The 24334-nt window shown below is 40.9% G+C and overlaps 1 protein-coding gene across 14 annotated transcripts in view; it reads left to right on the forward strand.

The window, feature by feature from the left end:
- SF3A2 (splicing factor 3a subunit 2) overlaps positions 1 to 24334 on the forward strand; it is a 47189-nt gene that overhangs the window by 329 nt on the left and 22526 nt on the right. Inside the window, exons 1-7 of one of the 14 annotated variants that reach the window (XM_085638157.1) lie at positions 228 to 287; positions 1860 to 1942; positions 9199 to 9276; positions 9376 to 9479; positions 9703 to 9792; positions 17725 to 17891; positions 22748 to 22819. In XM_085638157.1, coding sequence (XP_085494283.1) covers positions 17766 to 17891; positions 22748 to 22819 — 198 coding nt within the window. In that variant the 5' untranslated portion in view covers positions 228 to 287; positions 1860 to 1942; positions 9199 to 9276; ... (1 more) ...; positions 9703 to 9792; positions 17725 to 17765. Of the gene's footprint in view, positions 1 to 13; positions 288 to 1859; positions 1943 to 6829; positions 7101 to 9198; positions 9277 to 9375; positions 9480 to 9702; positions 12193 to 17724; positions 17892 to 22747; positions 22820 to 24334 lie in introns of those variants that run through there. The other 13 variants (XM_085638155.1, XM_085638158.1, XM_085638160.1 and 10 more) reach the window with 13 other exon arrangements.

The raw sequence follows: 24334 nt of genomic DNA on the forward strand, positions 1-24334 counted from the left end.
TCCGGTATTATGTATCCTTTCTTGTATTTACTTTATCCAACATTAAGCTTATTTTCCTCAAGTTGAATTGTTTCTGTTTCATTGACTTATCGCTTTAGTTTTTTTTAAATTCCCTGAGTATCACCCATTTCTTCTTTATTTCTTCGTGGTCCGATTCCGGATGTGTACTTTTTTGTTCGTCTCTGCTGTGTAATAAAGTTTTGGTTGCGTTTTTGTCGCACTTGCGCAGTATAACCGCTTTCAGCGTTGCTGTTTCGAAGCTGGCGGCTTAAGGGAACCTAAGAGTGGTGAGTGGGTCGTTCTGTTGATGAGAATGTCGTTATTAGTTGGAAAATGTTTAGGGAGGATTAAAGAAGGTCATCTAACGATCCCACCGATGGACGGGGATCAGTGATCGGGCGGCTTTAGGGGTGAAGGTTTACCACCAAAAACTATTATGATGGGTTGAGTGGATCTGTCCCGGCAGGTTCTAAGGCAGATTGGGACATTTACTGGGATGGGGCATCAGATGCTGAGCTGTCTGATGGTTGTCAACAACTATTTAATGGGCCAAGGAGTTGAGGAACCTTATGGATGGGGGGAGGGATCGTATTGTAGCATTTGTATACTGCTTATGATTCAGTTTTGGGGTGCTAAATCACTTACCCACTCTAGTTAACTACATTGTGTAGGGTACATGATTGGATGGGAGTTCTTTGTTTTGAGCCTATAGGGGAATTGTTTTCATGTCGTTGGTGGACACTACCGCAGTGTGGCTGTCCCACACTGAGTGGTGATAGATGCAAGTATGCGAGAGATAGATGCGCATATTATAATAACAACTGGTCAATCCATGTTAAAAGATGCTTGAACGAACTTGTTTTTTGTCATCTATGGTCTAACCCAGCCGATATTGTTTGTGATACAGCCAGTATTGTCAAATATGCCTTTCTGAGCTTGAAATTCAAGTGTCGCATCCAGCTTGCACCCTCTTCAAGATTGATTTATAAGTATCTGCAGGTAAAACAATCACTGGGCATGGAACATTATCTAAATAAAATGGATCCCGATGCACGTCACACTTTATATTTAAAATTGTGTTTAGGCACTTTACCTACCAGACTGGCGAATACTACGCTATAATTGTAATAAGGACTAAAACATATTGGTAGCTAAAGAGTACAGGCACAGCCATAGGGGCAATGGGATGGTGTGTATGTGAATTCCCCACCCCCAACTGAGGTTAATTAGAGCGTCCAGTATGGCTACGCGTGGCAGGCAGAGATGTGGCAATTTGAGTAAAAAGATGCCAACAGTGCAAGAATGGGAATTAGTGACAAGAGTTGTAGTCGTGCACTTTTTTTTTTTAGAATGGTATACTGCCCACAGCTGAACAAATGCACCCCAAGAATGTAGCTGGAAGCACAATCAAGACTGGCTAGATAATCAGAAACAAATGGTCAGCAAATGATTGGTGTGGCGGGTAGCGTCAACTACTTGTGGGTATTGAATGCTCTGTTTGGGACTGCTGATAAACATTGAAAATACTGGGGAGTGGCAGAGGTATAGAATGTAACCATGATGAAGCCAGAGACTAACCATGGCAGATAGAAGGGGTATGCTGTAATCGACTAGTGTGGGTTGCTCTACTACTGAGAGGCTTAATTTATTTATTTGTTAAGGAGAGGTTTACAAATCCCACCCAGTCCTCATGTTTATTTTCCATCAGCACTCATCATGGGGGAAGGATAATTAGTGCTGTTAGTTTGGGATAGTTTAGGATAGTCTCCCAAAGAACAGAGAATGTTGTTGGTTGGTCTCTTGAAGCGCATGTAAGTGGCAGTGTCCATGAGTTACATGTGTTTTCTTGCTCTCTGCAGATGTGATGCACTCTCCACCCATGTGATGTTTCCAAACTCACATACAGAGCCTTCAATGATCATCTCTAAAAGCACAGAAATAGGTATATTTTTACCAAGTTTGACCAAAGAGCAGACTTTGTCTTTTTTTTTTATATTCTGCTTTCCGCATGTTGCATGCAAGCCCAGGCCTTGGTATTGAAAGGTAGCAATTATGGATCTGAGAGGGGGACAAGACAGCTGGACTCATTTAGCCAGAAGGAGCACTTAAAGTAGACAGATGTCTCTTCTACAGACTAAATTTAAAGAATGCCAGTGCATGTCACTACTTATAGTAAGTAGTTCAAATTTTAACAGAAGTTGAGTGTGCAGCGGTGTATCGCCTTCTGATTAAAGGTGAAACTGTATCATCAAGTTTGCACTGTTCCTTTTCAGGGCAGTGTCTCCTCCCTGCACTGCACCACTGTTGTCCATAACGGGGACCCATCCACATTAAACTTTGAAATCAGCTAATTTATATGAATTCAGGCTTCTCCTGAAGCAGGAAGCTCTTCAACAAATATTTACTGTTGAGTCATATGATAACATCCTATGTTTGATTGCTTAGTCCCATGCATTACGGATCCTGTTGGGTCCCTCCTCACTGAATTATTTGTGAAGACGATTCACATAAAAAAATCAACAAATACATTCAACAATGACAGGTACAAACATAAAAACAAACAGAAAGCATGTATTGTACTCCGGGCCACTGAAATATGCGATTGTGCGGCTGTGGAGATTTTTGCATAATTACAGATTTGCCACATATTCCATCCTCTACCGCATAATCTGCAGATTTTACCAAACAAATCTTTCTAGCTCAAGGGGTCAAAAGTTACAAAAAAATGCGACAGCACGTGTTGTAACGAAGTGAAAGGCTGTTAGCAAAGCGGAACTGGTCACCTTTCTGTTGCGTATTACAATGTTTGGATGTTAAAGTAGTACTAATGGGGTGCAAAGAATGTCCACCGTGTTATTAAGTTTAAAAAATATGAAATAATACTATTATAAAATGTGCAGCATTATGCTGCATAATTTGCTTTTTCTTGCTGCATAATTTATTCAATCTTGTCATATAATTCAGCCCTTTCCTGCTGCATAATTCCAGTGGCCCTGATTATACTATGTTATGCACATCTGAACAAAATAAACAAGTTCTTGTAATAATTAAAAGGACATCTTTAACACTACAAACCGGTCGTCTGTAGCTTAAGAAATGCAACTTTTAATCTGGATGAGGACTCCAACTGCATATACTTATTGTTAGTAAGTTTGGAGTAAACTAAAGTCATGCTGCTATTCATATAGCAATCATATTAGGCACACAAAAAAGGCAATATGTGATAAAGCATAAATCCTACCACACCAAGGGTAAACAAAAACAATAAAGTAGGGATGTTCAATCCAGTCTGTTTAGTGGAAATTGTGTGTAATAATAAGAGTGCTGTTGCGAAAACGGTGGCCATCATTCTAAATGGACAAAACATAATGACATAATCTATGATGAATAAATCATGTTGGATATTGCAACACCAAAATAACCAAAAAGTTAAAGAGCGATAATATTTAGTGCCTGCTCTCCTATGAGGTCTAAAATTGCCCACAAATAAAGTGCTCTCACTAAAAAACTAAATTAATCCCATATAGTGTGTGTAGGAGAATGGACTGTTTGCAGATGCCCACCACTTTTTGCTAATAGATGCTGTAGAAATGGATCTGGAAGTGTGCTGGGTCCTGCTAACCAGGCCCAGCGCTCTTTCCCTTAAACTGTAAATGTGAATTGGTACATCCAATTGGCAAGTACTTTTACACCCCTGTAAGGCCCTGGTAGATGGTATCAGGGGCACCGGGGCTGCAGAATTGACTGTGCCACCCTGAGTGACCAGATTAAAACCAAAGTCTGCAGGTCTGCCATGCACGAGCAGCCTGCCTGCTTGAGTTGGACCTTGCACACACCATGTGTGACACAGTCACTTCACTGCATTCAATGTATGTCAATCACCTTTAAGGTAAGTCTCCTAAAGCCCAGTAGACAGGGTGCATTATATTATATGTGTGGAAATATATGTGCAAGCATATATTGCTCTGTGGTAGCTTTTTAAACATAACATAACGTATTTGTAAAGCGCACGTTCACACATGAGCATCTTGGTGCAGATTAACAGATGTTTATTGTTACCCAACTCAATGATACTCATTTTTTTCGGCCTCAGAGGGATAAAAGGCTGAGTGGACCTACTGGGATTTTAACCTGTGACCATAAGGTCAAACACAAGCCCCTTCATTGGACGCATTAGTCCACTATGCCACCAAACGCGGTAGAATTGGTTTTAGCCGGAAGTGACCAGTGGTCCATAGGAGCATATGGGCATTGCCTACATGTCCAGCTTCAAGATGGCCCGGCCGATTTCTTTCATGGTTGGTGTCAACCACCATGCTGTTTAACCCCCAACCCACTGGTGGTGTCGCGGTTTAACCAGCATGTGCTGAGTTGGCACTTTAGACAGTGCCCACCTAGTTTAACCAGAGTTCACTTGCCTTGGTAGGCTTTTTCGAGAGCCGCCAAGACAGGATTCTGACCTCATGCTGGGTAGTGTGTGCTGCTCCCAGAGGCAAGAGACAAAGAGCTGTGGGAGCAAGAGGTAACACCTATGTCTGCCCAGGATGGGCAAGTGATTTAGACTGGTGTGGTGCCACTAGACAAAAGGACTTGTCCCCCAATCGAGGACAAAGCCTCCCCAGGCACTGTTTTTCACAGGCAAGTGGGAAATTAGCTATGTAGGAAGGAGTGCACCTCCACAAGGCTGACCACGCCTTTAGGGTGTTGCTGCTGAGGTGTACAGTCGAAGATGGTGCTGGCCATCTTAAATTTAGCCTTAAAATCAGGTTCTGACTAGTTTTAGTGACGTACGCCCACAGGATGTTGTCACTATTGGGGTGGACAACCCGCAGGACTAGATGCCCATTAGCCACTAGTCCTCACACCCATTAATCCAGGATTTAAGGGGCACCCAGACACCAGAACCGTAGATGGTATGTGACAGAAATGAGATACCGGTTTCCACAACAAGGCAGGACGAAGATAGGCGCTAAGCTTTGCATCTGTGGTAGCCACTCTGCACCGCTGGATTGCAACTCAACATGGCAAGAGGGCAGTTCCAAAAGGAAGGGGAACGCCTCTGCAAACTCCAGACTTCACTAGAACTCCCTTGGGCTAGACGAACTAGTCCCCTGCAGTCGGCAGGCACAAACCGCAAAGTCCACAACCGTAAAGCCTTGCACCCGAGCCGTTTGGCATGGCCGCTCCAAACCCATGTGCAAGTGGCTTCTGGGAATTGTAGTCCCGACCTTCAGTGAGTCTTAGCTTTCTACAACATTCCCCAGGTCCTCTGGATAAAGAGTCTTCTTAACCGGAGTGCTTTCAGGTACCAAGGCTTGTTGGTGGTCAGTCCGACTACAACCTGCTTTGCTCGACACTTCAAGAAAAGAGATTCATCTGCACGAACAACCAACCGCGGCTGTGGCTCCTTCGTTAAGATCTTGCATTTGTTTTTGCCCTCTCTTGGCATGCCTGCCAGCTCCTCTGGCCGCGGATCTGGTTCAGCATCACGGATAGTCAAGAGCACTGAGTCCCCCGTGTCAGGTAGATTGGATCTGCCTAGAGACTCCTGGTCAAGGGCTAGCTCCTTGCTTTGTTTCCAACGGGTTTTACTCAACTTGCAAGTACCCTTTTGCTAAGGTAGCCATTTAAAGACCGCAAGCCTGAATGACCGCTACAGTGCACGTCTGCACCCCGCTCCCTTGAGCCAGGTAAAATCGTTCTAGCTGTTTGAACTGATCTAAGGACTCCCGAGACCTTGACTCTGAGTGGGTTCCTTGGAACTTGCCTTCTAAGTTAACGATTGCTCATGTTTTCCCCATTGACCACAACATTACTGTTTTTACATTGCAAAGTATTAATTAATTTATTGCTGTAAAAATGGAAAACTCCGGTTATTATGTATGTATTTATTTCGTTGAGGTGTCTAAAAATAGATAAAAATGAGAGCTATTTGTATAAATTGGTATCGGATTTCTCTTGAGTCATGTCAGTTACCTATCATCAATGGGGATGATATAAAATGTTTGAATGATATAGTGAATGTTTGATTGATTCAGCATTCTGTCCATCATTTGTTGCTGCAGCTCAGTATTGCATGGGATGGCACACCTGCCATACCACATAATACTTTCACCTTGAAACCATGTATAACCTGTCTTAAAAGCGTCCCTTAACCATTACTCGTGGGCATCACAAATACGAGTAGCCGATGCAGTCAAAAGTACACACAGACGGTGTTAGGTGAATGTAATAAGTAACATTCAAGAAAGCTTGACAGAAAACCTATTAAAGTTTCCCGTGGGGATGTATGACTTAACAAGTGCCTTTGCCACGCACGTCTCAACAATGCATTTTTTACAACGCACGTACTACAGCGCACATTTTCACCACAAAACACACTACTAGGCATATACATAGATTATCATTAAAAGTGTAATTACCGCACAAACCATTACCAAGTATCACAGCACGCATACAGTTGCAACGCATTGTTATAACCAATGCAGAAAAGTACTTTCAGTCACAAAATGTTAAAATATGAAAACAAATTACAAAAATGTACAAACTAATCTTTTCCAAAACACATTCTACAAATCAACATCATAAATCAAACATGACAAATATACCTATTATTGAAAAATGCATTCCCAAATACGTTTGCAACTTAGTCCTATATTTATTTTAACCCCTTATTTTCACCTTTCCCAAATAAAAATAGCTCTCATTGTACAACAGGAAGTGGAATAAAGGTTTTCTTTATACGAAAAAAAATATTAAACTACACATCCACAATAAAACTCACTTAAAAATGTACATTCCAACACATATCTTTATTTAGTTTTATCTACCTCACTAAATAAAAAAAAAAAAGGTCCGCCCACTATTTTACATTTACTACTACACTGATTGCGACGATGACCACACAGAGATTGTTACTGAAGCAAGACTTTCCTACCACAAAGTACACTATCTACCCGTCCAAGTAAGTAGAACTTTCACAATAAAGTACTTATATTAGTACTAGTTAGTTATGACATATCAATTAATTTATTTTTTTCCTAAACTTACAGATTTCGCCCACAAAATTTACAAAAGTTGGCCCAACAAACACGGACTGGGTTCGTATATTGTAAATTGTTTTATATAAAACATTATTACATTTTTATAAAATATTATTTTTCTAACATATATATATTTTATGTAACTAAAGAAAACAAAGTAACAAAATGGTGCAATATCTTTTTTCCCACAAAACAATTCCTAAATGTTAACTTCAATAACTATAAAAGCAAGCATTTGCAATGCAATAGGTTTGGCAATTACAAGAGTTTGAGCTATTGGCGTTTACATTGCCAATAGCTTAAATTCTCGCAAATGCGAGACCTATTGCATTGCAAATATTTTTTGTGTCTATGCGCCCCATGCTGCGTTTTCACGTTAATGGAGGTCGTACCCCTTTATTAACACAAGCCGCTTCTAAAGAAAAATGTGTGGGCCGCTATTAAAGTGAAAGCGCCACTTGGGGGTTTTGACAAAAAAAGTATCTGTTTGTCAAGTTGACAAACAAATGCTTTCTTTGTAAAAGCGCCCCATGACGCGCTTTCACTTTAATAGCGGCCCACACCTTTTTTTAGACGCAGCTTGTCTAAAGAAAGGGACACGGCCTTCATTAAAGCGGCGCATGGGCACTGGAAAGAAAGAACATTTTTTAAATAAATTAGCGCGGCCGCTATGCTTAAAGCGTATCATGCTGCTAAAATAAATAAATAAAGCGGCCGCTACAGTTAAAGTGGATCGCCATTAGTAATTAAAATAAAAGAGGGTGGTGTGCTGCGACATACTGGGTGGAATTGGGGCAAATAACTTAACAAAATAGTGTTCACAGCCAAGTTAAAGCAGTCCGTGTAACAAGACAAGTAAAAGGTCCAGTCGTTATGGGAGGTTACAAATGCAGACCAGATCAAGGAGGGACTAACAAGCCTATTCAGAAATGAAAAGGAACCACTTCACAAGGATGGTAACCGGGGCTAATTAAAAAGATGGCGGGACATAGGCAGAGCTTCAAGTCCCTAACTCAATACAGCATGCCTCCCAGAGCAGCGCATGCGCTGCCCCGACTCAACCTAAAAATATCTAGGTGTACACACAGAAGCAAATACCAATAATTTAGTATAACCAAATATTACTTTTATACCTCCACCACTTTCTTCCCTCGGATAAAGTGGTGGACAATAACTAGGATGACAACTTACTATTCTAACACCACCAGCTACATCCCTTCTAGTACATGTTAAACAGTCACTATACTGCAAAATTACTATTCTAATTCCACTTGCAATTTACCTCAAACCAGGTGCTAGATTGTGACTAGGGGGCAAAATTAATACTCTAACTCCACCTCAAACTTACTTAAGGACATGTATTGGACAGAAAATAGTATTCAAAATAACAATTCTAACTCATACAATGTACTCAGTTCAGGAGAGGTGTTGAAAAGTGACTACAGTCATATTTACTATTATAACTCTCCTGAGTAGCTACCTCAGGGCAGTTTCTGCACATTGACTAAGGGACCAAATTACTATTCTAACCCCTCCACGTACTAACCTCAGGGCAAATGCTAAACTGTGACCAGGGGGCTAAATTAGTATTCCAACTCCACCAAATACTTACTCAGGACTGGCACTGGACATTGACTGGTAGTAAAATTACTATTCTAACTTCCACTATGCAAATTACAGCAGGGCATGTGTTGGACAGTGACCACGGTTAAAATTATTATTCTAACTTCCCTGGGTAATGACCTCCGGGTAGGTATTGGACAGTGACTTGGAGGGCAAAATTACTATTCTAACTCCACTGAGTACTTATCTCAGGGCAGGTACTGGACCGTGACTAAGGGACAAAATTACTATTCTAGTTCCACCGGCTACTTACCTCAGGGTAGGTGCTGGACAGTGACTAGGGTGCAAAATTACCTTTCTAATTTTACCAGGTACTTGCCTCTGGGCATGTGCCGGACAGTGACTATGAGCACAATTACTATTTAAACTCTACCAAGTACTTATCTCAGGGCTGCTGCTAGACCGTGATAAAGTTCAAATTTAGTAGTTTTAAAAGCACCAAATATTCAACTCAAACAAGAAGCTCAAGTTCATAAAATACGTACTTTATATAAAAAAAAGTTAACATGTATTTTGTTTCTTATTAAAACAGATAAACCTATCTACAATACAACTTGAAATACATCAAACTACAGGACATATCCTAAACCCCAAAAAGAGAAATATTCATGTAAGTATTATAAATATCATCATTAAATAGATAGAAAAACACCATTAAACTCAAAAGTTAATAAATAACTAATAAATTGCATTTTTTGTTTTGGAACAGATAACCGCATTGAAAAAGGAAACCTTTACCTAAAGAAAACTTCAAAGTAGAAACGCCTACTACCAATAACTTCCCTCAAAAGAAAAGAACTCAGCAATTTTCAGGTAAACAAATAACAATTTTTCAACCACAACAAAAAATGTCTTTCCCTGGCAAAAAATATTAACTACCAATAAAGATTTTGTTTCAAAAGTATCTAAACGTTCCTTTCCTCTCCACAGAAAAAAAAAATAACATTTTTTCAATTTTTTTAAAAAAGAAAAGCAAAAATATAATAAAACAGCAAAACATAAACTTACACTTTTCCTATTTCTCTTTTTTTAACAGAACCAAGGCCAATGGCATCAGCTAATCAAGCAAGCTATGTGAAATCCCGGAGAGGCAACAGACTTTTAAAGTATGCTGGCTACCTTTATTGTAAGGAAAGGTTAACTAAGACCAGGTGTCATTGGAGGTGCGTGGAGTACTTTTCATCCTATTGCACAGGCAGAGCTATAACTCTGGAAGACACCGTAGTTAAGACAGCTGAACATAACCACTCTGCCTCTGCAATAGAGATTGAAGTTCGTGAAAACATCCAAAAAATTAAAGAACTTGCATTCGCCTCCAATGAGCCATGTGGCTCAATTTTGAGGCGGGTATCTGAAACCATTCCCCCACATATAGCCAGTAGTATGCCCACAATTCCCAATATTAGGAGAATGGTACAAAGACAAAAACAGGCAAGAAATCCCCAACGAATAACACCACAGACTTATTCTGACATTAACATTCTCCCTGAATCAACTATCACTTTCTCTGAAGAACCTTTTCTACTGCATGACCCAAAAAAGACCTCAAAAAAGAATACTAAAAAACCCTCAAAAAAGAATACTAAAAAACCCTCAAAAAAGAATACTAAAAAATCCTCAAAAAAATACTAATATTTAGCACAAACAGTAACCTTTTAACACTATAGTGACATTTGAATGATGGAAGGTACTTTTAAATGCGCACCCAATCAATTCACTCAAGTTTACACTATTCCTGCTAATATAAATAATACAGCTGGCCCATTATTGTATAGTTTATTCCCTGGCAAGCAATCCTCAACATACACTTAATTATTCACAGTTGTAAAATCCAAAACCATGAATAAAAGTTCTATAAAAGCAATAATTGACATTGAATTATCAATGATTAATACAATTACAAAAAGTTACCCTAGCACCAAAATTCAAGGATTTTTTTTCACTTAGTTGAGGATTACTTATCTAACAGTAAACTTCATTTTGAACTTTAAAAAAACGACCCGCCTTATGCTGTGTACCCCCTGACAGTGTAGATGAGTACTACACAGCAATTTCTGAATCACAATATTTTACACAAAATGAAGAGAAATTGACACCACTACTAAATCATTTTGAAGATGCATTGATTGGCCATCTAAGCATGTCGGGTCACAGGAGAAAGGCAATATTCCCCTGTGAATGGTGGAACTGTTTTACGACCTGCTTAGAGGGAGGTGCAAACACCAAAATGGCTTTAAGGGAGGGCACCATTCCTTCAGTAAATGAATTGGCAAACTTCATCCAAACCTATACCATTTTTTATAAATTTTGAAGGAATAATGTTTCCCAGAAATGGTACCTGCACAACCACTGTTAGGTAGCCTGAACCCATATATATACAAAAAAAGTAAATAAATGTCTGAGAGACTATTGGGTCAAATTCAACAGTTTTCGATGATGGTGGTTTCAGACAGTATTGCATACATATTACATTACTGATGCTCACTAATGTTTCCCTAAATTGCTTGTCTGTTTTAATAATTGTATACTATTCAATTGGAATTTTTCTGTTTTTTTTTTTTTTTTGACCAAATAATAATTTGGAGTTCCTACCTGTAGTTGTTTTCTTTCTTTAACTCTTGGTGACTTTTTGACGCAACGTGTCACCGAGAGTCAACAGAACATCAATAATCCATATATGTACAAATTAACATCCACAGAAAAAAAGTCCAGAAAAGGTATGGGTTTAAATGTAAAACCATCACCTGCAACTCAATTATTACCACTGTATGGATTTTGAATCCAAAAGCACACTTTCAAAAAGCAAAAATAGTTTTTTTACAAAAAACATGTTTTTGTTACAATAGCCACAATCCTTTCTCCATAAACAAAATATTTTACAAAAACACCATTGTAATACACAAATGTGGATGGAAGCAATAACAAAAAAAACAACCTAAATTTCAGAAACATATAATAAAGACATAACCCTAAAAATTAACACTGTTTCCAAATCGAAATATCCCCAAAATAATGCTGTAGTACTTGGTTAAACACATCCATCTGTCTCCTGCAGCCACGTGACCTTTGTTCCGAGAAGACTCCAAACAGTAAAAAAACACATCGCCCAAAAAGTAAAAACGTTGCTTTTATTTCCAATAAGTTTACAAAAAATGTTTTTACATTTTATCTTTTAACTTTTCTAAACTTACGTTGGGGGGGGGGGGGGGTGCTGACGGTAGCCTACGAACACACCCTGCATGGGAATGGAAAGTGGATAAAGACATATAAAACATACCAGGTATTTCGATCTACCATCCAACTACGTTCCCCCTGTACCTTACAATAAACGTAGCCACCTATATACTTAGTAATGTAATAGAAATTTTTCTTACTTGACCGCAACTCTTTCTTGCTTCCAATCTTGACTGAGCCGCTCTGCCGACTGTAGAAACATACGTATAACCGCGAGTGTCAAGCACAAAAGTAAAAGACTGAAAATGGTCAATATTTGCCATTGGACTTAATGGTAAACCGTGGGGAAAAGGTATAACGTGTTAAAAAAATGTTACATGTTAGAAAAAAGCGTTTTATATTTATGTAAAATGTCATGATTTACATTTTTTGTATAACTTTATACTGGGTCTAAATAAATAATATAAATATTACACATTTGTATTAATTTTGCATCTTTTCATATGTTATAATGTAATTTTGATGTATGATTTAAAAAAAATTAATATCTTTATGTTTAATATATATTTGTATTTAATTAAAAATAATGAATTTACTTCTACCTTTTTTACTTTAATTAATAATATTCAGCTGCTACAATTGATGCAGAGTATAAATACACTTCCCCACCCAATACTCCTAAAAACCTTACATACCATCTCAATTTTGTTTTTTACATTTAAATAAAAGTAATATAAATTAAAATGGTAAACCTTTACAAAACCTAAACATTGATACTAAAAATAGTCATTACTACCTGAATATTATATTAATACACTTCCCCAACCTATATCCCTATATCCTTTACATCCCATCCCTAAATAATAATGGCCTGAAGACTGAAAAGAACAGGCGTTTTGTAAATGTATTGTGGAGATGAGCAAGGCTTCGTACCAGTTACGGCCATGCAGGTGAGGTTGACCTGTTTGAATAGAATACCCCACGCCCTTTTGCCACACAATACTCTGATGCCCGCTTGTGCTCTTCGCTGACGTCCTCTATCTGCCTGCTATCCTTCCATTGCCTGTGCCCAGTCCTGCCTCGTCCTCCATCACTTGCTCACTTTTTATTGCCTCTTTCACGTTCTGCAGTGCTGTATCCTAACCCTCCTCCAGTCCTCCCCTATTAGCCAATACTTTTTTGATATAGTGCTTCACACTACACGTTTGCTGTTTTCATGCACTATAAGTATCAGATTTGACCAGTCCTCAGATTTAATCATAAATATTTTCACACCCTCAGAAGTGCTGAGGGCAGTGTCTCCCTTGCAGGTATTTTAACTTATGATCGCACCGGTTGTCAACACAGTCGTAATGCATTAAGCCATCTTGTCTGTTTCAGTTTTGCACCTTCATTTGCTTACTTTGGCTCCATAGGCCAAAAATAATAGCCTTGGAATGTACATTTGTTACCTATGTTCAGCCCCAAGCTCTCCCACTGTTCCGAGTGGTATCTGATCTTCCATACCTCACCCATTTCATGTGCTTGATTATCTGCATCCCTATTTACCCCTCATGATAGGTTTCTTTTTCCTACATCTTCTAGTATTTCTGCCTCTCCTGACCCGTAAATTGTTTTTCTCCTTTCACAGAGGTTTCCAATTGACCTCTAGTTCTGTGCCCCTGCCCTATACCAGATCTCTACTCTATCAAGGCATCCATCATCTGTAACTTATTTTTTTAATATAGCTTGACTTTTAATTCAAAGTGCTGTAAATAACCGCTGTCACTGGTGTACAAATTAATTTTGTCCATTTACTGACCTCAGAATGTTAGAAGGCTAGGATTTCAATTGTGCTGGTACAAGGTATCTACAGTACACCTCAATTCAGTAAGCCATCTTGTCAATTTAGCATCTTCCCTTTCCTACCTTGTTTTGCTGGATCCCAGACAAAAGCTCTCATGTCTCCCTTTGTCCTCCGGTCCAGTCATCTGCCCTCCCTCTGGCTAGAGTTTGTACATCCCTTATACCACCCATAGTGACTTCTGAGCACTTATCTGACCTGCACCTGCTGGTACTTCTGCTTGTGACCTTGACGCGTCTCTTCCCTTTAACCAGAGTTTCAAATTTATTTTTTACCCCTGTGCCAGGCCTCTACATCTGCAGTCCATCCTGCACTAATAATTTCTTTTCATATATAGCACTTTTAGTATGCACGTCTCCGGAAAAAATGTGAGTAGGAGTCTCTGAGAAAGCACAACTGAACTACTCAGATTTGAAATTCAAATAAGTGCCTAACCAACGTTTGCGGCGCTATGTCTATATAGAACTTCTTCTGTTTATAGCTCTAACAGGTCTTCCTATTGCTCAATTCATACTACTCCATTTGCCAACCTTAGAAGGAGATAAAGCGGAACCGGTGTTGCCAGGATCTGAACTCGTAGTAAGTCTTAACCTACTAAGCCATCTAGCTGATTTGCTGATTCTGCCTCATACCTTTTCTACCATGCCTCTATGGGACACAAGCTGCCCCTCCAGTTCTTCCTTTGTGTTGCAGTCCTGCTTTCCCTCTGTCTCGACCTGTAGTCCTATTTTTGACACTCTGATTTGGGTGTCCTTATATTTCTCTTGCCGGCCTCCTTTTCCTCCCGCTATTTCCGCGGTTAATACTGCTGTTCTACTTTCACCAAAGTTTTTCATTTAATCGGTGTCTGTATGCCACTTTCCCAATACTAGGTTCCTGCAACTCGATCCTTCCTTATTTAACTTTTCTGATCTTGCTGCAAGCCTTTCCAGCTGTCTCTATGCCAGTGTCCAGCCAGCCATTCTCTTGCAACTTTCCTGCTGGTCAGTTTGCAAATAGACTGCTTCATTATCTTTTCTCCCCACCTCTATTTAGCCTGGCCCTCTCTGGTCCACCTCAGTGTCATCTATGGCCCCCGTGATATTGCTTTCAGTGATGCATGCATTATGCTGTTGCCACTCGCAGACTTACACTATCCAATGTTGCTCAGCTTTAGCTTTGTCCTCCAAGGCCAGCCATTATCCTCCTTTGTGTAAATAGCCAGGTCCCACTTCTGCCTTCCTGCAGTTTATAAACCCCCATCCCGATTGAGTTACGGCTGTCTTTATTCATCTAGTGTTTTCAGGGACAATTTTGGGGTCCCTGGACCATGTGTATTTTGGGGGCCCCTGTTCAGAACAGCTTTAAATTTTTCATCCAGTTTCAGCTCTTTCATGCCTTCTTTGGCCAGGTCACTGACAGTGCACAAGCACACTGGACCAATTTCTAAATGTGTTTACATCTAATATTTAGGGATAGTGAGGTGTGTTTTCAATATTGTGAAAGTTCAGTAATATTACTACAAATCATCCCTGTGACATTTAGGAGAAGTCTTGTTTTGATCTAAAATAAACTTTTGTATGGATGTTGCATGGAACATAAACGCAAAATTTCTCTGCAAAATGTGTGTAATAGACTCGCATCACCAACATAAAAAATAAATTAAAGGAAAACGGTATTTGAAGCAATCCGTTTAAGAATTATTCAAAGTCGTCATGGCAAGATTCTGCAGAACAACGCTAGCACTATCAGGGGGCCTGCTGAAAGGCTGGGGCCCTGGGCCAGAGCCCACTTTGCCCATGCCTTAAAACATCTGAGTGTTTTCGGATGCAGAGGTATCCCTCCAGCTTTGATATTGATGCACGCCTACAACGCCATCCACGACCAAGAACCAGCACACATGAACCACCGCCTGAACTTCCACCAACCATCCAGAGACCTGCGATCCGTCTCCTTTGCACAGACACCTCGCATCCGCCAAGCCATAGCGGAGGCCGTTCCTTTACCTACCTCACCGCCAAGTCCTGGAACAGCCGCCACTTCCGAACATCACCCTCGCTGGCGGAATTCAGGAAGAGACTCACGGCCTGGCTTTTCAACTGAGCTCAGCAACCTAGCCCCTGGATACCCTCATGGATGATTAGCAGCGCTCTTCAAATACTGATTGATTGACTGTGATGCTCTGCTTGTTCCTGTTGATCACTAATATTCTGCCCTGGCTCTACTTACTCAGTTTATAGAGATTAACGTTCTGGCATCCTTACAATCATATTTGCATGTGTTGATTCTTTAATGCAAGTTTGAAATATGTATTTTTCTCATAATTTCAAAGTTTTTAAAAATAATTTTGCAATCACTCTCTGGTCACACTAAGCCTTTACATTTTGGAACCATGCTCGTTTTTACAATATGGGACTGGGGTTGTGTGGGCAGCTGGCAGGGCTCTTGGATGGCACAAGGCAAAGCGGGCTGCTTAAGAAAAATGGTTTGTTTACAACCCTTGAATGAATGTAAATCACAAAGGAACTAAAGAAGAGTTAGTGTTAAGGGGGGGCTTGGAACCAAAGGCGTGGAGCCTGTGGTGAGAGCGAAGTGGGCATTAAACATATGCAACGAGGGGAGGAGAAGAGCACAGCCTCAGAAATATATTAAAAGTGGGTGAATGGCGCGGAGCTTGTCGTAAAGGAGTGAAGTGGGATGTGTAGTGTCGGGGCACGAGGTAGTGTGTGTGTTGATGTATAGATGTATTTATTCCAGTTGATTTAGTGTGAACCTGTGTGTGGCAAGGGAGTGTTGTACATGACGTGTATGATGTCCATATTGTGAGAGATAAGGGTGATGGATCTAATGACTGGTCCGGGGTAAGGCCCCGGGGGCAAGTGAATGGGAAGGCAAATGGTTATTAGCTTCTAGCAAGAACATAGTGTTGAAAATAACGGGATGCTGTCAGAATTTGCAATGGTGAAGCTGAAGAGGCGGACAAGGTGATTTTGGAGGTTGAAGTTGCCTTGCCATGCTTCTACGCTGGCCCGTCCAACTGGTTGATGGAGTATGTGGAATAAGTGGATTGGATTTCTTTACAAAGCTGGGAGGTTACTGTAGAACATTGCATTCTTGGACTGATTTTACATTTACAATTGTATGTGTATCCCAGCAAGCAAAATGTTGCAGTGTGGGAAAAAAAAAAGCTGCAATTAGGCTGACGGGATCACACTTGCCACGATGCACATTCACACACTCCGCCTACTGCTAGTCCCCTGTGCGCCACTGATGCGCATCCCTAAGGCACCCTTCCTTCACTGCATATCACCCTCCACGATGCAAATCATCTTCTAGCATTCTCTCGATAATCGTCCTGTACACAACTGTTACCCTGTACTGTGCTCGGCTCTGCATAGTTGTTGTATGTTTGTTGGTCTGTGTGTGCATGGTACCGGGATGTATATTGGACATTGTGAAAACGGATGTCACAGCATTTCAATTGTGATTTTGGTTTTTTTTGTTGTTTTTTTGTCCTGACTTTTAAAGGTGATAAATAGAACTGAAAGTACCAGAGTGCAATTTAAAACCCCAAATGGATAAGCTTCTTACTCACGTATCTGGAGCCTTGAGAGTTCCCGTGTCTGACTGTATGTGGATCTGTATGCCAGCGTTTTGGGTTCCTCTACATGCATTTGCTATACAAAAGCCATCTCAATTGCCTTTCTGTGTGTTGGAAGGAAATATTAAAGAAGCATTTCATGGAATTGATCGAATGGGTTTGATTCAAATTCGAGTTAAAAAAACTGTGTTTTTCTTATTTCTGGATCCAGTCTTGCAGAAACCTTACACTTGCACCTTGGTGGGAAATGAGGGAAGTAGTTCTTTGATGCAACATGTCATTTAAGATTTCAAGTTTATTCTTCTTTAAAGTTCTTTTTCAATCAAACTGTCAATCAGACCCAGCATTAATTACACAGTATTAATGGAGGAACATATGATATGATCAAATTAGTAACATAAGACATTTATACATTTTCGGATCATAATTTTTTTTTTTAATCTCATTCTCTGTATCTTTAGGTTTCAGTTTTTTTCCTGCTGAAGTTTAAGGAAATATCACCATGGACTTCCAGCATCGGCCGGGGGGGAAGACTGGAAGCGGAGGGGTTGCTTCTTCCTCCGAAAGCAACAGGGACCGCCGTGAGAGGCTCCGGCAGCTTGCTTTAGAGACCATCGACATAAACAAGGTGAGTTTAAAAATAATCTATTGGCGGCTTCAGATCATTTCCTCTACTCTTCCCCCAGTGACCTTTTTATTCAGCAAAAAAAGTCAGGCAATCAAGTTATTCTGTTTAACACAGAGATTCTCTAGAAAATGGTCAGTCCACTCTCATGGTTAATTCATTCTTCCACTTTTCACCTAATTCTCCTTTCTATATTGTATGGCTGCATTTGTTTAGTTCTTCATAACCCAGATAAGGCCTAAAGTGCTTCAAGTGGATCGCAATTTGTAGTGCATGGTTGTTGGAGTTTGTGTTTTCAGAGTGCCCAAGTGGAATAGTTTGGTTTCTCGTGCCTTAGGTTGAAAGATGCCGTCCAGACATGTGAAGCTGAAGCATGGTGTGCAGCAGAAGCACAGTAGGGTTTCATATGCTTTCCTATCCAAATAGGTGGTTACTTCATTTATTATGCCGGTTATATTTGTGGTTTATTGAATGGAATCTTTGGGAAGCATTTTCATACATTGCGCAAGTGCTGGTGACTTGCTCCAAAAGTAATTTATTTAGGAAGTTTTGGTTAAGGGAATGCATGACCGGGAGAGCTGCAGTGGCATACTGTGGGATAGTTGAGTTCTTCTGTTGAGGACTTTAACTAAAGCCATCATATAAGTATTGTTGTATTTGAATTCCATTTATGAATATGGTGACCATGCAGTTATCAGTTTTACAGGATAATTAGATGAATGTGTTTTTCTTTTTAGGGATAGTTAAACATAATTTTCTGATGGGAATTGCACGGGTGTACTAAAAGACACTGCAAAGGCTCATCTTGCCAGCACCTAAAGTCTTTAAAAAAAAAATTATATTGTATTGTTATTGCATTTATATAGTGCTTACTACCCCAGACGAGGCGTTGAAGCGCTTATGATTGAGATAAGAGTATAAGCACTTTTTAGGTCGAAGCCTACGCTGGATGGTTTACTAACTATATCTTTGGGACATTCGGAAAGCTTCCCTGAGAATGCGTTCCGCCCATTGGCTTTGTGATTTGTAACTCACATTTGCTTGCTTTCTATTTGCTGGCTCTATTTGTTTTAGGCTGTACAGCTTGTTTGTCCCTTCCATTGCCCAAACCCTCTTTACTGTATTCCACCAGTGCTATATTTCTGTGAACAGGCCTTTAAATCTTGTTCTTACCTTCTCTCCTTTGCTGAGCATTCAGTGGTCATATATCGGGCTCTGTTTTCCAGGGAGTTTGGTGTTTACTTTTCTTTCTCTGACTTCAAACTGAGAGGATTTATGTGACAATCATGCTGGCTACTGGCTGTACAATGTTGTTTTCTTTTCAGGCACACAATAACATTTAAATGTCTGTAAATTAACTCTGCAGGTATTTCAGAATATATCCGAATTAGGAAAGCACAAATTAAGCAAATGTTATGGTAAATTTTAAGCGAGGTTGAAACAAATATTTTAATATGATGAAATCAAAACAGTAGGTGATGATATTTCCCACCATTATCATTCATACGCTGTATACTTTAATCAGTACAACTGTATATCTGTTCAAATGTAATGGTCATTTCAATTGACGATGTGTTGTCTATAGTTGCAGTATGCTACCACACCATGCATAAGTCACTTTACCCCACCCCCACTCCATACCACACCACTGCACCACTCCTCACTATGCCACTCCACACTGCGTCACTGAACTTTACTCTGCACCCCTCTACACAAATTCACTCTATGCCTGTCTATTCTATGCCTCTCTATTCTACACCACTGCTTCTAACCCAAACTACTCTATTATGCACCACTGCATGTCCACTCTGCACTCTACACCACTCCACTCTGCACACTGCACTGTATACCAATGCACTCTTCAACATTCTGATCTACTCTACTCTCTACGCCACTCTTCTCTGCGCAACTGTATTCCACTGTGCATCACTCCACTCTGAAACAATCTGTTCTGCGCCGCTGCACTCTAGTCTGCGCCAATGCACTCTGGTCTGCGCCACTGCACTCTACACCACGTTACTCAAAACCAATGCATCCTACGCCACTGCTTTCCATGCCAATCTACTCTGCACCACTACACTCTACGCCACTGCATTCTATGCCATTGTACTCTACGTCACTGCATTCTACGCCACACTCTGTTCTACTCTGTACCACTGCTCTCTACGCCACTCTACTCTGCATCACTCTACTATACACCACTGCACTCTTCAACAGTCTACTCTGTAACACTGCACTTTCTGCCACTGAATTCTATGTCGCTTTACTCTCCATCACTGTACTCTATTCTACACCACTAAACTCCATGCCTCTCCACCCTTCACCACCCCACTCTACTCTGCAACACTGCACTCTGCCACTGAACTATACGCCACTCTTCTCTGCATGGCTGCTCTCTGCCCAGCACTCTGCACCACACTACTCTTCTGCACTCTACAACAATGCACTGTAAGGCTTTACACTCTACCCCACAGTATTCTGCACCACTGCACTCTACGCCACTGTATTCTGAAACAATCTACTCTATGCCACTGCACTCTACATCACTCTATCCCACTCTGTGCCATTCCACTCTATGCCTCTGAAATCTACCCTGCGCTACTCTACGCCACTCTATTCTACGCTGCTGTACTCGAAGTCCCTGCACTCCACGCCAGTGCTCTCCTCATCACTTTACTCAAAACCAATACACTCTGTCACTGCAATCTACGGCAATCTACTCACCATTGCCCTGTACACCGCTGAACTCTACTCTCCGCCTCTCTACTCTATGCCACTATACTCTACACCACTGCACTTTACAACACTAATATACGCCACTACACTGTACGCCCCTCTAATTTACTGTGCACCACTTCAGTCTTCGCCACTTCCCTCTATGCATCTCTACGGTACTCTGCATGACTTTACTTATGCCAATGCAGTCTATCCCACTCTACAATGTGCCACTGCACTCTACATCTCTTTTGTCTAGGACACTCTACACTACTCCAATCTACACCACTCTACTCAGCAACACTGCACTCTAGGCTAAAGTACTCTACAACACTACTCTACTGCACCCTACGCCACTTCACTCTTCTCTGAAACAGTCTAGTCTATGCCACTCCACTCTATCCTGCGCCTCTCCATCTACGTCACTACACTCTACCCCACTTTACGCTACTGCGCTCTATGCCATGCTACTTTAAACCACTACACTCTGTGCCAATGCACTCAACAACACTTTATTCAAAACCAATGCACTCCATGCCAACTGCTCTGTACCACTGCACTCTACGCCTCTTTAATCTATTCTGCAACACTATGTCACTGCACTCTATGCCACTGCATGCTATGCCACTCTACACCATTGTGCTCTACGTCACTGCATTCTGCGCAACTCTGTTCGAATCTGCACCACCGTACTCTACGCCACTGCTCTCTGCACCACTCTACTTTACGTCACTTCATTCTGTGCCACTCTGCTCTACGCCACTCTACTCAGCACCACTCTACTTGACACCAATGCACTCTATACCACTGCACTCTATGGCGCTCTGCAAGACTGCACTCTCTGCTATTGAACTCAGTGGCACTCTACTCTGCACCAGTGCACGCTAGGTTAATCTAAACCATTGTGCTCTATGTCACGTCACTCTGTGCTACTCTATTCTGCACCACTGTAATCTATCCACTGCTCCATTCTACGTCACTTCACTCTATGCAACTCTACTCCGCACCACTCTACTCTATGCCACAACACTCTATGCTACGCCAATCTACGTCTCTTGCACTCTTGGACGATGCACTCTACACCACTTTACTCAAAAACAATGCTCTCTACACCAATCTACTTTGCACCACTCTACTCTAGGCCACTCTATAACACTCCACTCTACGATATTCCATTCTGTAATGCTCTACTCCATTAAAATTTACTCTGACACTCTACTCCGCTCTGTCGCTCCATTCTTCAGCATTCTGCTCCACTCTCATTGTACAACACTACTCTACTGTATGACACTCAATGCAACACCCTCTGACACATTACTCCACTCTTTGCCATTCCTGTATACGCCACTCGACAACACTCAACTCCACGCTATGCCATTTCACTTTCCTATACTACTCCCCTCTATGCCACTCCACTCTGACACACTATGCCACTCCAGTATATGCCACTTGACAACACTCTACTCCACGCTATGCCATTCCACTTTCCTACACTACTCCACTCTGAAAATCTACACTGCTCTACGCTACACCACTCCACAACACTTTATGCAACACCCTCTACTCCACTCCACACCACTCCACTAAACTCCATGCCTCTCCACTCTACGACACTCTACTCAACTCTGTGCCCTCCCGCTCTACGGCACTCTACTCCCTCCCGCTCTACGGCACTCTACTCCATCCACAACACTCTATACCACTCCACACTACTTCATAACACTCCACTCAGCTCTATCCAACCACGCTTTACGCCACTCAAATCTACTCCACTTTATGACCCTTCACTCCATGCCACTATGCTTTACACCACTAACTTTTAACCATCCTGAACAGCAACCACTCTGGTGTACAACAAGGCTAAAACATTTGCAAAGCCAGTAACTCTTGCATAGATGAGACCTACTGGCTTTGCCAATGGTTGTTATAACTTGATAAGTGGTGCTCGTTTTAGTGAAGAGATGTTGTCAATTTGGTGCATTGTCAGGTTTAAGTGTGGCGCAACAATACTGAAGATCTATACAAATAATATTCCTCATACCAGCATTTACAGGTAGCTTTTTTCCACACGATATCTGTTTACATCCTTTGCCATTATTTCCTTTTGTTAAACCGCCTAATAACATACATTTCTTTCTCCTCAGGATCCCTATTTTATGAAAAATCATTTGGGCTCCTACGAATGCAAACTGTGTTTAACACTTCACAATAATGAGGTAAGTCCTAAGTCTGTATAGCTCATCCTGGTACACCAGGCCGTTGCTAAATAATGTTCTAGTGAATGTTTATCAAGGCACTTGTATGTGCTGCAGGGATTGAATGGTAAACATGTGATTCTTTTTTTAAATAGTTGGTTGTGTTTTATATTTTAAGGAAATAAGGCAAGGCAGGTAATCATTTTCCAATTTATGTTCATCCTAAAAACACATATATTATTGTCATTGAAAAATTTCTTTTTGTAAAAGTGGCTGTAACATTTGATTGCTGACTGAAAATAAGTTGTTGTGCTCCACGTGAAGAACCTCCAAGACTGAGTTAGTCTGTAATAAAGGCAGTGCTGCTCGACCTCAACTTGCACCATACAACAGCTCATGCAGACCGGGAGGTTATTAAATTTTCCCATATGCCTTAACCCCGTGGCAGCATAGTTATTGCATGCGGATGTAACGGAACCAAATGTTAATCTGATTGCTGCTCTCGCTCAGCGCAACATTTAATTATGGTCAATATTACAGAGCGCTCCTCTGTTCATCTGCGATTGAGAACAAGCGCCTTGGCCGACATCGAAGAAAGGACATGTTAGGCAGGGGGTGGATTGAACTTGCTTTGAGGCAAAAGTGAGCCTGCACCCGAATATTTCCTTTCCTATTACTGTTTGTTTCAAATGTTGACACATTTTAATTAATCTGAAGCTTCTAAAACTCCTTAAGGAAAAAAAAAAGCTGTGTTGGACTATTTTGTATGCAAAAGTCAATTTTGCTCTTAAAAATATCAAATCATTTGAATGTTAATTCTATTTTGGGTTTTAAAATACATGCCTATTTCTTTGAGAGATTGTGGTGCTTATAAGGCCAAAGTATTATCGGTCTGAGTATGCGAACCCCACCCACTAAAACATCCCATCAGTAGCAGCTCCATCTAATCTTTCCCAGCAGCAATCTTCCAATCTCATCTGGGATGTCACGTTGGTGAAACGCTGGTGGTGGTCTTTTTCTGCTTGTTTCTTCTCACAGTGTGTCATTGCACACACAACTCCCCATGTCTATTTATACCTTCTACCTTAGATTTTCCCTTGCTTTGTCTGCTGTCCTTCCATGCTCTTCTTCTCTCATGGAAATGAAAGAGTGACTAAGGTGGTGGTAAGTGTTTATAGGCGGTCCCTTCTTAGACTGAGGTGGGCCTTGACGGCGATATGAAGCCATTTAGCCTCTGAGGTCTGTCCCCATGTTACCATTCGTTGCTGTTTTTTCTGAACCCAGTATGCTGTCCTATTTCTATTTCTTTTATCGTTTATGGTATATGGCACCTTTTTTTTATGAAGAAGGTCCCTTGGTTTCTTGTCTCTGGTCTTTTTTCACTTTCCTGCCTTCACCTGCTGTGTGGTATGCTCCTAGCTTCGTGGTATGTTCCCATGATAAGGAGTAGGCGGTTAGCGTGTGCATACGCTTTATCTTTTCTGGAACAACAACATTGTGTGCTTTTTAAACAATACTTGATGCTTTCTCTGAATA

Source organism: Triturus cristatus, chromosome 12, assembly GCF_964204655.1.
Source record: "Triturus cristatus chromosome 12, aTriCri1.1, whole genome shotgun sequence".
NCBI lineage: Eukaryota > Metazoa > Chordata > Amphibia > Caudata > Salamandridae > Triturus > Triturus cristatus.